The sequence below is a fragment of the Melampsora larici-populina genome (genome assembly GCF_000204055.1).
Source record: "Melampsora larici-populina 98AG31 unplaced genomic scaffold MELLAscaffold_25, whole genome shotgun sequence".
Taxonomy (NCBI): domain Eukaryota; kingdom Fungi; phylum Basidiomycota; class Pucciniomycetes; order Pucciniales; family Melampsoraceae; genus Melampsora; species Melampsora laricis-populina.
Window position 1 is genome coordinate 816,451 of NW_006768789.1, and position 17,357 is coordinate 833,807.

The following is a 17,357-nucleotide window of genomic DNA, read 5'->3' on the forward strand; positions in this document are numbered from 1 at the left end:
CGCTCTAGGCTGAGCTTGTAGAAGGAATTATATTTATCTGTGATCTCAACCTAGCAGTATGTAGCCACTATATGATATAAGTATAGATATATATCAGCCGGGTAGGTGATCATTGTCATTTGTAACTGATGCACAAGCGATTGCACACGGAGATTGACAGGTGGATTGACATTAGCTGAGAAAAGATCACATATTTTTCTTCACATCCGAAACATGAAACTGGTCCGAAGCTTTAGGTGGGTAAGAAATTGTAGAATGAGTGAATGATCCGGATGACAAGATCGAAGAAAGAGAGAGTTACAACTGATTGGAATCGAGTGTGAAGGAGAATGAATGGTCATTGGTCAGCAAAGAGAGAGAAATGTAGAATTTAATCTGATGCTCTATAAGTAAGAAAGTGGTTGAAGTTTAAGCGAGATTGAGAGTTCCCTTTGAATGTTGATGAGCATGGATATTGGATTCCCTTTGATTTTAAATAAATTCTTAAGCCAGTTGTTCTCCTGAATTTGAATGATACATAATCAGATTACAACAAGTTTAGTTAAGTATCTTGATTTAGTCAAGTCTTTATCAATCTCTTATTCTTATCTTTCCTTCGATCAACTGGTTTCATTGGATTTTCTACTTTACCAATCCAATCCACTGTTATCTCATTATTATTCTCAACTTTTACTTATCATCATCATCATCATCATCATCATTCTAATTTCTAAAAACCTATCATCCCTGATCATTTGTTATCATCTTACATTTAAATCATCACTTTGTTCTGAATTGGGTCAACAACAACGATGACTAGCTTCGAGCTCAACAGCCTTGATTCTCAATCATTCTTTGTCAATCCAACTCTTGATGATGATAATAAACGTTTACAAGAGTGGTTAAATCTCGATCAAGCTGGTGATGATATTGGAATTCCTGATAATCCAATCCAAGCTTTTGTTCAACAAGATTCAAAGTCAGTCTTCTTCACCTCTCTCCTCTCATCTGTCTAAGTAGCTATGGATTCTAACACTCATCTTTTATCCATTTTGATAGTAGTTATCTCTTTGAATCTGACAAGTTCGACACTCACTTTGCTACCAATGCTTTTATGCACGACTCTCAATGCGATCCTAACAAGCTACTCTCAACTCATCCTTCAACTCAAGCTCATCTAGATCAATCAATCCTCTCACTCGATCCATCAGTCATAATGGATTGCGCTCCTCATGACCCTCAAAATATCTCCATGGCCTTGAACAATCCATTTCATCCAGAATCTAATAAGCTACCTTGCCCTCAATCGACCATTGCACCTTCATCGCTCTCTCCTCAGCTTGATCAATCAATCTCTATGATCAAGTTATCATCCGAGCCATCTCAAGAAGACATTCTTGTCTCATGCTTACCTCCGAATGCGGATCGGCCTTACCCACTTGACCCCTTGCTCGCCTCAGCTACCTTTTCTCCTTCTGCTCAAAACAATCTTCAACCTCCTTTTACCAAACCTCTTCCGTTATCTCAAATTCGTCAACCTAATCAAAAAACCAACATTCCAAACGACGAGAACGAGAATGAATACATGAAATCACCATCTCGTTCAGTCTCTTGCCCTACAGAAACTTGCGAAGAGACTTCCGGCTCATCAAACCACAAACGTACACCATCACATCCACACGCTCTGATTATGGTACCGGAATGGGAAGACAGACCAAGTGCAGAAGAGTATAAAATGCTAAGTAGTAAAGAAAAGCGTCAACTTCGTAACAAGATCAGTGCACGTAACTTTCGTCATCGTCGCAAAGGTTTGACTTGATTTTAACTTTTCAACTTGAATGGTTATGATGATTAGCTGATTTTGATTGATTTGAATTGTAGAACATATCTCTACATTAGAGCAGCAACTCATCAATCGAGACAAGACCATCGACTCGTTACGTCATGATCTCGGACAAGTGAAAACTGAGAATGTAGAATTGAAGGCAGAGATTGATTTGCTCAAGACTAAGTGGTCAGATCTCATGAAGAAGATTGAAGAAATGTCTCTGGGTGCTACCTCCACCGCATCCTCTCTCACCTCTTCACCTTCGACACATGCACAACCATCTTCCACATCAATGCCACTTTCACCACGATTACGTTCTGCTACTAAAGCTAGTATGATGCTACAAATGCCTAATCTTCATAAAGATGTAGGAACTCATAGTCGTAAACCGTTCAATGGTGTTGGTGGAATGACGGGAGGTGGCAATGTTGGCGTTCATACCACGTAAGCAATTGATCGAAGTGTAAAACCAAGGCCTATGCATTAACTGACAGCCTGGTTCTTCTGCAGTCTTATTCCAGATGTACCCATCAATGTTTATGGCAACCCATCGGCACTCAAATCAAGAATATCGACTGATTCAACCATTGATCAGACACTTTCGCCACAAGCCTTGATCGAGCAGAAGCACTTATCAAAATCAGACACCAATGCCAACAATTCCGATCAGCCCTTGTTACACCTCAACAACCTTGAAGCTCTTCTCATGGCTTACTCTGCTCCTCTCATCAAGGCGAATAATATGGAAAGAGTTGAACATACAATTGAAAACTTAGGCTCACGTATAAGTCAAATCGTAGTAGATGCATTCAAGTCTTCAAATGAAAGTGAAATAGATGAAGAGAAATTATTAGGTTGTTTGGATGGTAGATATGTATTAGAAGTAGTCGAACGCGCACCTCCTGCTTATGATGCACCTTTATTAGATCAACTTACATTACAACTTTCTAGAATCAATCTTGAAAGTACTTCAACTTGAAACAGATTTGGGGTTTTGGTTTTTTGGTTTTTCAATTTATCTTACTGTTTCATTAAACTCTGAAAAAAGTTTTATTCTTTCTTTTTTTCTTTATCTATCTCTCTCGTGTCTTTTTCATATCTATACGCAATTTCATCAATTATATCTCAATTCTGATTGTCTGCTATTTCCTTATCCTTAAAGATGAAACTAAAAAATTGTTTGAGTTTTAACTTTTTTTGTTTTAAAAAAAACATTTCACCTTGTGATTTACTATATGGTTTGTTTTCTAAAGAATGAATCTATCAATGAATGAATGAATGAATGTACTAAATTTGATGTTTGAATTTGAGTTCCTTGTGAAACTTTTTTAATGATTGATTCTGAATGGCAGGTATCAATACCTATTATGGGTCAGGACCCTGGAGAGATCCTGTAGAGAGGTGCATGATGTCAAAGAGTTTAGTTTCTTATGTTTGCTGTGAATTGCTGTGTATCTCACAGTCTCTACACCACATTAAAAACTCTTCACATCTGTGTAGGTATGAATTTCAAACTTAACAAAGTGTCTTGCTCCTGGCTAGGCATGAATATGGATCTTTTAACCTTTATAAGGGGTCAGACCTCACAGAAGTTTTAAATTATATGTTGAATTGAAAAAGGATCTCAACTTTGGAGTCTTAAGAAAGCCATTGACATCATGTACAAAAGGGCTAAAGATTGCGGCTACAGGCAATTCAGTAGTTGATCAAGCAACAACCTCACCAGACACCATGACAGTTGAATGTCCTGTGTCTATCACAATATTATGATGGCACATACTCAAGGACTCCTTTGGTACAGTTTTGTTTCCAGGTCAAACCATCATCAAGTAACCTGAAGGAAGAAAAATGTTGGACCTTGGCTTGGTCTCCATGCTGGTGGCCATTGAATATATTGGCCACAGGGCATGTGTGCTGCTAAGTCACTGAAAACTACAATCTTTAAGAACTCATCCATACAAATGTAAGTGACAGACACTGTGGTGATGGTACTCTAAGAGAAAAATTAAGAATGCTGGGGTTCTGAAATGGATCTGATACTTGAGCCAACACCCAAATTAATCAAGTGAATCCACTCTTGGGTAAGTCTTAGCAGGAACACTCAGCACATGAAGAGCATGAATCCTTGGGTTTTCTTCAACAAGCCTTTTGATAGTGATATTTGGAATCAATAGTATGCTCAAAATCAGTACAAAACATGCTCAGACTCTCATATGACTTTTTGAATTCACTCAAAATCAAAACACGTCATTGAGCTCATCATGATCAAGAGAGCTCAACAGTATTTGTGTACAAGGAAGCAAACATCGTAGGGTTAAGATATAAAACTGCTTTCAATTACAAACATAACATTACTGATACTAAATATATTGTATGTAGAAGCTACTTTTTTGGGTGAAATTTTGGATAGAAAAACAACTTTGTTGGTTTGAGAGAAATGAGATGGAGTAAGATGTGAATGGCCAAACGCATCTGTCAAATCAGCAACAAAGCTACACGATAATACACCAAATTAAGGAATTGAGTCAAGTGAGAGCTTATTGCAATCCGTTGGCTTGGTTCCCAAAAGCTTGCTTGCCAGAACCCTTAAGATTGGGAGCGAATCTAAAGAGAAGGCAACAAGTTAGTATAAATCTAGAAGTCGGCGATGGCTAAAAAGATGCAAACCTGTATGCTGAGCTCGCTGGCAAAGGCTTGTAAGGTTGTGGGATTTGCTTCAAACCGATCTCTTTGGCGATTTTTTTACCCAAGTCTTCGTCGACGGTAAGGAAAATAGCTACTTGGTCAGACTTGATCCGTTCAACACTGACGTTGCCAAGATGTCCAGAGACGTTCTTCACAAATCTTTCTCTGGCGCCATCGTCAAATACTTTCGACCAAAGAGCACGAGCGGGCTCAAAGTCAAGTTCTGTCACTTCTGACAAGTCTGCCATCGCGTGCCCTATGAAGACCTCGTGCTCCAAATTGTATGGACGCTTGGGATAATTTAAGGGCTTGATAGTGCTCTTGTAGTTTGGTCGACTGCCTTGGTTGTCCTCTAAAGCCATAAGACCGTCTCGTTGAAAGTTGGCCACTGGATTGATGGGTTTATTTACAGGAAGTTGTGTATAATTGGTGCCCAAACGGTACAGGTGCGCGTCGTTGTACGAGAATAGTCGGGATTGCAAGACTGGATCAGCCGAAGGTTCCACTCCAGGAGGCATATGAGCAGGAGAAAACGCAGATTGTTCAATCTGGGCATGATAACTGATGCAAAGTCGGGTGTTATTTAGCAATCCATGTCAGCGAGTGGCAACAGGAGAAAAGGTACACACTTGATAGGGTTTTCATTCAAAACTAGCTTGGCAAAGGGACGAAGAGGGAAATCCTTGTGGGGCCATATCTGCGAGAGACAATGGACATTCAGAATATGCTGGTGATGATTATATCACGCACGAGTCTACTCACCTTCGTCAAATCCAAAATGTTATACCTAGATGAAAAAAAAGTTAGATCAACAATTGAAGTATTCCATTGAAATATCAAATTCGCGTACCTGAAACTCTCAGCCTGCTCGGGAGTCATTTCTTGAATGTAACATGTCCAAGAAGGATGATCGCCTTTTTGAATTGCTTCGAATAAGTCCCGAGTGGAATAGTCTGGAGACTCGCCGGCCTTCTTCACTGAATCCTCTTGGGTGAGGAAAGCCCCTCTAAGCTGATCAGCTAAACAATGGATCTGTACAAACACGGGGAATCAGATTTACTATAAGCGGTAGAGGAATCAGAGGCTTGAAAACGGACTTGGACATATTTGAAGGTGCCATCTTTATTGACAAACTTGAAGGTGTGGCCTGAGTAGCCGTTCATCCCGCGGTATCCGTCGGGGACACCTCGATCTCCAAATAAGATCATCACTTGATGGATGGACTCTGCATTTTGAGACAAGTAGTCCCAGAACCTGATTCACAAAGCAGCTTCAGCACATCTCCTTCTCAACAAGTATCTTATTGAGCTCGACTCACATGTCAGGGTCATCACCATGAGCGAGATGAGATTGCGGATCTCTCTTTTGGGTGTGGATGAAATGTGGGAACTTGACTGCATCGCGCAAGAAAAAGACTGGAGTGTTGTTGAATACCTAAATAGTAACCAAAGCATAAGACGTTTACGCTTAGGCGCCGAGACTTGCGCCGGAAGAAACCAAAACCAAAGATTCAAGCATGAGACAAACCCAATCCCAGATACCTTCTTCAGTTTTGATCTTGATTGAAAATCCACGAGGGTCTCTAGCAGTGTCGGGAGAGCCACGTTCACCCCCCACAGTGGAGAACCGGGCTACCACAGGGCTTTGTTTTCCAACCTTGTTGAATATAGCGGCGCAGCAGATATCAGAGATATCGTGAGTAATCTCTAGGTAGCCCAACGCACCCGAACCTTTAGCGTGAACACTTCGGTTGTCAAAATAAAGTGGACAGTTGGTTGCATTAGCCTTCACGATCAATACGAAAAACAAAAGAAGTTATCTTACACTCGCTCAGGTATTCTCTCTCGATGAAAGCTTTGTAATAAGTCTATGTGATGGTAATCTTGGAGTAGCAGAGGTCCATTTCTTCCGACTCTTTGAACTTCATATGGTTCTGGATATGGATGTCTACGGTGGATGCAAGATTTATGGAGTCAGTATCAAGACAAAGAATTACAATCGATCCTCGAAAGGTGAAAATGGGCGAAGGCGGAAAACTAACCCGCCAGAGGTAGTATAAACACCCTCATCGGTGGTTTCATAAACAGCTTTAGCAGGCATGATGAGATCTATGATCGGTTTGATTGGATTTTGCATCAACCTATTATATAAGAAGTAATGTACTCTCTATGATTGGTCAGGAGAACGAGATGAGAGGTGAGTGGTGGAGAAAACGCTATTCGTCTAGGTTAGTCAGTTCTTATATAATAGCAGTTTCTTTTGTGAACCTCAAAAGGTAATCAGCATTTCACCTTGCGTCATTGAGTGACAGTGTGCCTGATGAGATATGACGTCATTGAATGATGGATTGACTGCTTATGTGAATGATGATCAACACACCACTTCATTCACTCATTCATTCATTCATTCATCTTTGATGACTCATTTAACCGCCAACAGTCATTTTCATCTCTTTATTTACTCAAGCCCCCTTCATCGCAAACATTTCATACAAACTCATCATAACTATCTCTGGCCATCGGAGCTTTGAAGTAGCATATATGTAAACGCGTACGGGATTATATATGTGAGAATCGAGTGACCAGTCTCTTATAATCATTTTCATATGAGCTCTATAGATTCTATGGCTTCAACAATCACATAGACCAGTGTACCGTGAGCAGCCCAACGCGAGACCGATCAGGTTCATCAACGGACTGTATCATCTGTTGATGACCACAAAGTTCAATCGTAAAAGTGATCAAGTGAGCTCATGGATGTTCCAGTTGTTATCCCCAAAATATGAAGCATACTAGATGTGACAGAAGTCATCATGGGCCAAATGTGTCGTCTTGAATTGCTTGTATTCTATTGTGACAAACCGCCCCAAGGCCTTAAAGTACACTACATCAAGAAATCCGATTGACGTTTCTTCAAGGGGACGGTGATGCATACCACTAACGCCCTTCCTCTACTGAGCGAGATATCGAGAAGGCAATAGGAAAGTGCTCTTTCCATATGTAAGGGCATGGCCAACCCACTTATACTGTTTTCGCCAAGCAGCGGGACAAACGGGAGTGAGAGAGCCGCTAAAAATACTTGATCATTTATTTGTTTGGGTCTTGTACAACCACAAGTATGAAATTTGAGTCTAGAGCGTGAAATGATTGCAAAAGGATATCAACATGTGATCTTTAGGAGTTAGTAAGGAAACAAAGGGAGGGTTCTGACCAGGGGTAATGAGAAGTTCATGTAAGCGAGTCCGGATGCGTAAAAATCTTAATTGATCCTGATTTGTTCGTTGGAAGGATTTGAATGACATTAACAGATCGACTCAAGAGTCGTTCAGAACAATATTAGCAACATAGAGTCTTGACTGACATCCACTTCCATCCCTTCAATTGATTTGCCCATAGCCTCGACCATTTTCCTAGCTTCCGAGGCATACCGCCTTAGGACGACCAATCCATCTGAACCTTGTAAGATCGGTCCAGCTGATCGAATCACAACACCTTCCTTATTCAAAATGATCACCGCTCGTACATTCTTATGTTGAGAGAGACGTTGAATTGTGGCTTCGACCTCAGGTGGAGCTGGGACCGAAGCTGATGACTGATTGATGGTCTGATTTGGTGCTGAAGAAGAAGTGTTACTAGTTGAGCTACCCGGAGGAAGAAGTGTGTGTGATTGATTTGAGGTAGGAGGAGCTTGATGAGTTGAAGTCTGACTGTTATCAAATTTGCAAAGGTTATTCAGAATGAAAACAAAATCAGTTCAAAGCTCTTTGAATAAAGTCGTAAGACTTTCATGTTCGGAATAGAATAGCTGACCATGTTGATTTCGGGTGGTGGGGGGCTTATATCGAACTTCACGCTTGGTGATCGCAACTTAGATGGAGCCCGAGGGTTGGCTAGATTGGTTTTAAGGTCGGTATGGAAGATAGCGACGCGGTCCAGGCAGGTCCAGCCTTTGATATTTCTGGCGTTCATATGGTGAATTTGGCGAAAACTAGAAAATCCGAGTTCGTATATCGGCTAGTATGGCCGCCTCTCATCCCGGTGTGCGCGGTAGAGACGGGTTCGACTCCCGTACTCGGAATTGACTTTTGCATCTCGCGACGTTTGTGTCGATCAGCCTGCAAATCCGTGTCGCTCTACGGTGTTGGCCTTGGGGCACAAGTGAGCGGGCTGATGACGTATTCTTTTGCCGCTTCGAAGTCCCGTCACCATGTTCACCTAGAAATTGAAGATTTGCCAGAACACTAAAGATTAATTGCGACGTTCAGTATATGTATGGGCGAGAGGATACAAACGCCCTCATAGGCTTGATCACTGAGGCAATTCGAGATGGAATGAGATGATCCACGCGTAACACTGATACACCATCTTACACCATAGCTTCGTCGTCCATCAACGAAGCCGCTCTTAGTGCGGTTTGCTTGAGCCCGTCCTGTTGTACAGAGAGCTAGCTTGCCTCCTGGGCTCGGTCGTGACCACTGAGGCTTCATGTCGTGGGTTGCCTGATGGAGGTTGCGCCTGGCGTCGAGTCCCGGATAAAATAACCAAGGTTACTATTGCTGCTGTCTAAGATCATGTGTGGCGCTGATAACAAGAACGTTATGTCTTCAGAGCGTGACGACTTCCGAACCTCGGGCTCATGCAATCGAAATATATGGAAGTCCTTATATTGGCGTGCGGTTGAAGGGTATCGAGTGCTGTCGAGAGAGGAAAGGTTTCCATCAAACATATAAGACGCTCTGTAGCAACAATTCCTTTCGGCAGTGGACACAATAATCATTATTTTTCTGAACCTTTGCGAGATCTTCGTAAATAATATTTCAAGCCTAGAATCGGCGCTCGATAATCAACTACACAATTGTCACTTTGACTAATCCAATCCTCTGCGCTAATAAACTTCTAATCATTCCGAAATATAAGACTCCTCCATCTCCAGCTTCGGCAGAACGAGGATCACATTAAAACCCACAAATTAATTGACGAGAAAAGTTCGATGATGTACTTCCAAAGCAATCAAATCTGGAGCATCCTCCTTCTTACAAGCATTTTAGGTACGTTCATTCTATTCCCTATCCTTCCCTATCACAATATGTTTCGTGTGTGAATGACTCGATCCACTTCTGGCTTCTTCGGTTCGACGTAGGGCTGGCCCTGGAAGCAAAGAGCGTACCAAAGCCAAGCTCACAAGACAACACGGGCGTATGTTTCTTGGTGGGACAATCGTCTTTACCATCGGATGTGGTTGTAAACAAAGAGTTGGCAAAATCATGCATAGCAGGTTCTGTAAGTCAAAATGATAAAATATGTGATGCAAGCATTTACGGATCATAACTCAATTTGTTGGTTGCCAGTCGGCTTTCCCTGATGAAAAAACACTTAAAAAACTTCCGGATATACTTTTTAAAAGCGTTAAATTCGTCAGTTTCCATCCCTTTTTATTTCTTCACACTGACGCGCTACAACAACAATTTAATTTCCGTAATTGACATCATCTTCGGGTCTAAAAACACCTTTTTTCTTGTGTGTTCTAAAGAGTGATATCTCCTACAAGAAAAGGAAATCTGGTGCTTCCGCAGTTCGATTTGCTATAGACACATTTGGAAAGAAGAGCAAAGCAGAGTTGGAAACGGCGCTCCAGGTCTATGGTGCGATCAATGCAGGACTCAGAAGTATTGGAGATGGAGCCGCGAAGAAGGTCTTGGGCGAGTTGAAAGGGTGAATACATACTGATATCTCCAGAGAACGTTTCTGGGTGAACTGACAACTCTGCCACACCTACACTACCCTGCATACCTGGGGTATCAGTGTAAATTTTTTTCTCCAGATGCTGATAGGTGTTCAGGACAAGAATGCAGCTGTTGTGAAGCGTAATCAGGCAAAGGTGCTTTTGAATCGGTTGAATCCCTGATACCCCAATTCTAAATACTAGAGTCGCTAATTGACATTTTGTATGACTGCGTTATGCGTGACACAGACCCAGAAGAACTGTTACAAATGCACGCCTCAAGATAAAAAGGATGTGGACAACCTCGCAAGTAGTGTTGCCAAGTAATGTAGGGTGCTATCACTGTTATTCGCTTCCAACTTTCCCCTGACCTAAATCTTTCTTCTTTTGCGTAGCATAAGAGATTTTTCCAACGAGACAGCCTTTGAAAACCTTTGTATCACACCGTCGATACGATCAGTGTCCTCGACTTGGCATTTTCCTTGTGTAAATGGACTTTTTGCCCACTTTCTGATCACCCCTGATTCGAAATAATTGTTGAATGTATTTTCATCTTTGCGAACTTTGATCTTTCCCTTGATGTCTCTTCTTAACTTGGAATAAGCTTCATAGTTGGATTGTAATTACCCTATATGGACTGGAATCTATGGGTGGAATCTTAATAACAGCAGAAACTCCCTTCCTACATATCAGAACTTCAGTTCAAACCCCCAAAGCACCGGGAAGAATATTTCAGGGCCATAGCCTCATTCAAGAATGACCTACAACCGTATACCTCGGAGTGGAGGAGGTATTTCCGCAAATTGCGAGATTTGCTTAGCAAGACTATGGAAAAAGCAAAAAAGAGAGTAGGAAATCAGAAATGTTAACATACAGCAAGGTATATGCATGTATTCAATTTCATTGAGGTTGTCGAGTATTGGAGCCAACCCTCTATCAAATTGGAGAGAGATCTGAGGCACAACTCTAAAACCTATAGTATAACTCTGATCAACACCACCGGCGCTCCGCCCGAGATAGCGCGGGTGGTGCGGTAGCGGAGCGCACGCACCGCCCGCGCTAGGCCCTTTTTCACATAGTGGTTTTTCGCCCGCACTATAGCTAGGGTCAAACCCTAAGACATATAGCGGTTTTCGCCCGCGCACCGTATAGCGAATTTTCGCAGTGCTACATGTCGCCCTAGTGCCTTAGAGCGCATAGCGACAGGGCGCCCTAGAGCGCCACATAGCGCCCCAAAACACCCCCTCGTACCAATAGCAACCATTGAGTTGACCTATTGTACTACACCACCACACCCTCTGCCCTCTCACCACCTCTCCTCTCTAAACATATATCAACTATTCGAAGGAACCACTCCGACCCACTACACCACCTCAACATCGCCGAGTAGCAATATCAACTATTCGAAGGAACCACTCCGACCCAGTACACCATCTCAACATCGCCGAGTAGCCTCAAACAACATCCTCCAAGGATGCTACTGACTCCTTGGCGATTCGAGCTACTGATTCCATGGCGATTGGATCCAGCGGTTCGACCTATAAAAGGTCATTCGATTTGCGGTGAGTCAAGAGTTCCCCCACCGCTTATTCATCAGCGTTCCTTTCCTTTCCTTTCCACTTGCAGTCTCAGTATCTTTTACTTAATACTTTCTCCTTTTCCAAATAGTATCTTTTTCAAGAAAATCGCAAGTCCTTGTTATCATGAGCCCTGCCGCCGACTCCAGAAGCTATACCCAAACCACAATCCAACTTGATCCTCCTGATACCCTAGCTTCATCTTCTGCCACTTCGACTTGATCGCTTCGAGTACGGAGCCCAGTCCGACCTCGTCCTGGCTTTGTTGCCCAATCATCCGACTCGCGTCGAGCCCTTCAACTACCTAGTGTTGACGAAGATGTTTCGATTCCAACTGACGATGTAAGTGAATTTGAAACCGAGGATGATCAATCAGACGCCACCTCAATCTCAAGACTCTCAGAGACGGCTTCACTTTGAACTTTGCATATCAAGAAAAAGTCACTCAAGCCAATCAAACGTGCTATTGGCAAAGGAAAGCGCAAAGGATCGGGGTCTCGTAATGTTTCAAATTCATCACAGCAACGTCTAGCACCTGTCAAGAAGAAGAAGAAGCGAACCACGACCAAGGCCACTGATAATGTACTCGAGGTAGGTCATTGATCCATTTCAATCGATGTCTTCTATTTTCATTCTATCTATTCACTTCATCTCTCCAATCCTATCTTCCGTAAATTCTATTGCCATCTAATTGACCTCTCCTTTGAATTACTAGGACTACGAAGTTCCTGAAGGTTTGGATGTTCATCAAGACTCCGATATCGAAGTTGTTGAGACGCCTGGAGTTCGTCGTGCCCATCTTGGCCGGGTGAGCAAACTTTTGGATTACTATGACCCACCAATACACATCAAAGGCAAGGTATGTGTATCTTGTCTTTCATCTTGGACCTTGTCTCTCGCAACATGGTGAGGATGTGACTATCACTAATGTTATTGTTTCTCTCAGACTGGAGATAATCCACGTCTCTTTAGATGTAAATACTGCTGCGGATATTTTACCAAAGGCCGGCGCAGCTACTACAACTTATACTCCCATCGCGATGGATCCAAGGATCGACCTTCATGCCCCAGAAGACACCTCGCGATCAGAGAAGGTCAAGAACTCCCTCGCAGCTGGAGACAACAGCAGGATGACATCGCCCGTGTCGCCAATACACACCCCAGATCCACTCTTGATTCTTTCTTATCACAATCGACCTTCAGTGTTGAGCTTCTCAACACTGTACTGGTCATCTGGATCCTTCGCCATGGGCTACCGTTTGCCCGATTCAATGACCCTCCTCTTCGAGCAGCATTCAAGTTATCTAATCAAACTGCCACGGTGAGAGGTACCACCTGGGCGTCTGAGACTGCCAAAGGTATTTACAAGGAGCTGTCCTCTTCAGTCATTGAAACGATCAAGGTATGTTATCTTTTATTTCTATGATCAGTCTCAAACATCAGTTATTGTACTGTATTGTAAACTTACTATCATATTCACTTTCCACATCATCTTTTCATAGTCGAATCAGAGCAAATTTTGTTTACTTTATGATGTTTGGACCACCAAGGGTGGACGAAAGGCGTTTGTAGGAGTCTCAGCCACCTACATCGATGATGACTGGAAATATCAAACTCAGCACCTGACCCTGAAGCTGGTGGCCTGGCATCATGCTGGTCGATTGCTCGCCCAGCCAGTTGGCAGGTTTTTAATTTCAAATGGTTTACATCACAAGATAAGTGGTTTTTATCTTTCTCAATTTATTATTTCTTTATATCTTCCCCATTTGAGCTAACATCAACAATTGTCTTACATGTTAGCTCAAACTACGGACTCAGGAAGTTCAAATAACACGATGGCTCACGAGTTATTGGCCATGTTTAATGATTGCGAGGATCCGGTCGAATGGGACTCGACGGAAAATCAGGTGAAGTGTTACACACACAAGATCGGACTTGTGGTCAAAGCGGGCCTCAAATCTCTAGGCCTCAGTGCAGGTCACATCAAGCCAACAACCCAGCCAGGCGTGACGTTACCCACACCCATAGTGACACTGAATGATGGTCAAGATGAAATCAATTTTGATTCTTCCAAAGACAATATGGACGACAATGAGTCTATCCAAGGCGTCCGAGTGGGCCACATTCTTGATGACAACCTGTCAGACTGTGGCTTGGATCAAGATGAAGACCTATCCCTTGCTAATGTAGCTCGAGCTGTTCGAAAAGTATGTTTTGTTCTTTTACTTGTTTTCATTTGCTTGTTGATTGATTAAACGTGTTTTGATCATTATTTTGATTTGCTTTCAATGGGGTTAGGCCAAGCTATTCAACTCACTATGTACCCGAAGTTCAGCACGACGCCAGGAGTTCTTGGCTAAGGCCAAACAGTTGGATTATACCGGGCGCTCACCTATCTCTGGGTGGGGAATACGTTGGAACGTCGATGTGGATTATCTCAAACGCCTGAGCGATGCGCGCGATGTAAGTACCAGTGTGACCGTTGATTTACTATATTCCTTCCATTGACTATGACCTTTCGATCTATAGGTCATAGATGCTATACTCCTCAGTGATCACAAGACTCGATACTACCAAAGTATCTTTATAACGCCTGAGGAATGGGATTTGATCGAGATATTGGTGAAGATACTTCAGGTTGGTACTTTAGGTTATTTTTTGTATCATCGTGATGTGTTAGATATCTTTTCCTTTGTCAATTCATTTGCTTACTCTGTTTCCTTCCTCAGGTATTTCTGTATGCCACCAAACAAATGGAGGGCAATTCAGCAACTGGCTGTGTCCTACTTGCAGAATACTCGCGGATGATCCATGATGTCGAAGTGCTTGAGAGTCAGTCGGACGACATCGAGTTGAAGAACATGCTGAAGGTCATGATCACTAAGCTTGAGGGTTATCAAGCCGAGGCAGTTGCCTCCAATGTGGTTGTGTTATCAACCATCATGAATCCCCGATTCCGCCTACGATTCTTTGATATTAACTACCCCGATGATGTTGTTCGAGCGAAAAGTCTAATCAGGGATGCCTTTGAAGAGGCATTAGAACAATGGCCAGCTGATCCGGTCACTCCAGCATCAGATGCTATTCCCCCAACCAAAACACCTTCCCCTTTGGCCTCGCCACTTCCCACCTGTTCAGCGTACGATGTATTTACCACTCAAGTCAACTCTCAGTCGGCAGCCGACAGACGCCGAGCCAAATATGTAGATTACATCGAAGGAGCTCACTTGATGGTCACAGGACAGGACGAGCTCGACTGGTGGAAGGTGAGATTGGTTTTTGTGCTCGAATTCACCTGTGTTGCCATATGCCAGTTCTAATACTTTGGTTTTACTTATAACTTATAGGAACATGAAAAGGATTTTCCAGTCCTTGCGTCGATTGCTCGCAATTATCTCGCATTGTCTGGCACAACTTGCCCCTGTGAGCGAACGTTCTCATCAGCGGCTGATATTGCTGTGCCCAGTCGTGCGTCCCTAACCGCAAAGATGATTAGTAAGCTTGTCGGTGTGCGCGAGTGGTTGAAGAGCTCAGTCACCCTATCCGGCAAATATGCAGATGCTTGGGCCTACGTGCAAGCTTATCAAGGTCAGCAGGCCAAGGGTAAAAAGTAGCCAAAATGGTGGCTCTGAAATCAATGAACTATGTTTTCTAAAGTTTCTCTTTTGATATTTGATTTTTACTCGATCACCCCTCTGAAAAAGATGTCTCAATTGATCGATCATCCCCACTCTTCCGCTCAAAATGTTGCTTGAAAAAAAAATAAAAAAGTTGTTTTCTTTATTTCTTTATTTCTTTATTCTTTTATAAAATTTCCTTGTCTATAATTGTTTGCTCTTGTTTACTCGCTCACCCCCACTCTGCCGCCGATAATGAAATACGTGTGTGTTTACGGCTAAAACGAAAAAAACCGAGCTACTGCACTATTTTTCACTATCTTCCATCCAAAAATACCATAGCGGAGCGGAGCGGTTTATTTATGCGCTCCGCTCTCTACTTACATAGCGCCTTAGAAAATATAGCGTAGCGATCGGCGATTTTTCATAGCGCCAAATCGCGCCACTATGAAAAATCACCGATATAGCGGTGCGGAGCGGTGCGGCGGTGGTGTTGCTCTGATCATGAGCAATGGTAGAATGCGCTGGGCAACTTTGACCTGATATGAATACATATTTTGAACCCATTCTCTGAGAATATTTAGCTTATCTCATGACTGCATCAACTCCCCCACATCCCACCATATCTGCATGGTTTTTTTTGTCAATGAGTGCACATTGACTCCCTTTGTGCCCAAAAGGTATCTTGTGTCTACTCCTTGGCAAGCAAAAACTACGCCAACACAGACCTTCAAACTAAATAAAACATCCCTGCCATAAATCTTGATCATTTTAGAGGGCAAAACTTGAGATCATTGACAACAATTGTGACATTTGACTTTGGTCACCTTGTGTGTGATTTTTCTTAGGATAGAATATACATTGATGGTGATGCAAATTGTCTTGCAAAAAGTTGTACACCAAAAACTTGGTTTGGAGAGAGAGGTGGAAATAAATATGTAGATTGATAATCAGCATCTCAATAAGCCAAAACCACTGTTCCTCGAGTCCAGGGCAGGGGTAATCTGCATCCCAGGACCCGGGAAAACACTTTGAAAATTGAGTGAGTGGTTATCTTGTTGTTTGTTTTGGTCCTATGTTATCTCCTTTATCTACGGATATGAAGGGATCTGGACTATCTTCAGACAAAAGATCACCTGCTCTTCCATCCTCTGGACAGGTAAATGCAAATTATGATTCAGTTCCACAAGATTTGCCAACTAGCAAAATCTCAAGGGACTCCAGATAATCAAGTAACCTATTCAATGGAAGCAGACCATCAAGGGCTTCATTGCCCAAGCTGCAGCTCTCAATCATCTGTCTTTAATGAAACTATGCCATCCCATAGCATTGTTTTTCCAATGGCAGAATTTGTGCATTGGTTTTGAGCTGCATCCAGCATGAAACACAAGTTTGAAAAAGTTGATCCCTGTGTGGTGCAATCCTGATGTGAAGATGGTGGCAGATTTCAATAAATCACTCACTGAGAAGGAAAATGGGTTCTATTCTGAAGCTGTCAAATTGGTTTTTGCTTGTTCACAACTTTTGACAAGACAACCATGAAATGGGGAAAGCTCAGTGACCAGATTGGACGCAAGCCTGTCATAAGGTGTGTTTGCCTGGCGCTATATATCATGACCACCATCATATTTGAGTTCAGTCAAATCTTTGCACAGATGCTGTTAACCAGAGGCCTCAGTGGTATCCTCAATGGTGAAGCACCACTGCCCTTGCAAGTTGTTATACTTTGGCTGATTGTCTACTTATGTCCCCAGGAAACTCTGTGTGTGTGTTTTCTCAATGAAGCACTTGGAGTTGGAGAATCTGACACTTTGAATTTGGGATATGTCTAGTGTCATCAAGTCAGTAAGTCAAAAGAGTATTTGATCTCCTTGAGGGTGGTATTCATCAAATGTTGCTGTTGGCATTCCAACAGATAATGGGCAAAATGACAATGCCCAAGAACCAAGC

At 42.5% G+C, this 17,357-nt stretch overlaps 4 protein-coding genes across 4 annotated transcripts; 2 read left to right on the plus strand and 2 right to left on the minus strand.

The window, feature by feature from the left end:
• Window positions 1-1,583: 1,583 nt before the first annotated feature.
• Window positions 1,584-3,109, plus strand: MELLADRAFT_75059 (uncharacterized protein; the record flags this gene model as incomplete). The annotated part of the gene is made up of 3 exons (XM_007411448.1): window positions 1,584-1,787; window positions 1,861-2,251; window positions 2,318-3,109. 3 exons carry the CDS (start codon window positions 1,670-1,672, stop codon window positions 2,784-2,786), a joined length of 978 nt encoding a protein of 325 aa, XP_007411510.1.
• Window positions 3,110-4,458: 1,349 nt separating this feature from the next.
• On the minus strand, window positions 4,459-6,592 carry MELLADRAFT_37031 (uncharacterized protein; the record flags this gene model as incomplete). Its single annotated transcript, XM_007411519.1, has 9 exons — window positions 4,459-5,053; window positions 5,122-5,189; window positions 5,255-5,279; window positions 5,343-5,524; window positions 5,590-5,746; window positions 5,811-5,926; window positions 6,020-6,236; window positions 6,317-6,439; window positions 6,534-6,592. 9 exons carry the CDS (start codon window positions 6,590-6,592, stop codon window positions 4,459-4,461), a joined length of 1,542 nt encoding a protein of 513 aa, XP_007411581.1.
• Window positions 6,593-7,792: 1,200 nt separating this feature from the next.
• Window positions 7,793-8,460, minus strand: MELLADRAFT_88248 (uncharacterized protein; the record flags this gene model as incomplete). The annotated part of the gene is made up of 3 exons (XM_007411518.1): window positions 7,793-7,804; window positions 7,853-8,194; window positions 8,302-8,460. 3 exons carry the CDS (start codon window positions 8,458-8,460, stop codon window positions 7,793-7,795), a joined length of 513 nt encoding a protein of 170 aa, XP_007411580.1.
• A 1,024-nt stretch (window positions 8,461-9,484) lies between these two features.
• Window positions 9,485-10,207, plus strand: MELLADRAFT_107841 (uncharacterized protein; the record flags this gene model as incomplete). Its single annotated transcript, XM_007411449.1, has 4 exons — window positions 9,485-9,539; window positions 9,632-9,771; window positions 9,840-9,905; window positions 10,022-10,207. The coding sequence occupies 4 exons, from the start codon at window positions 9,485-9,487 to the stop codon at window positions 10,205-10,207; spliced, it is 447 nt and encodes a 148-aa protein (XP_007411511.1).
• Between the last annotated feature and the right edge of the window lie 7,150 nt (window positions 10,208-17,357).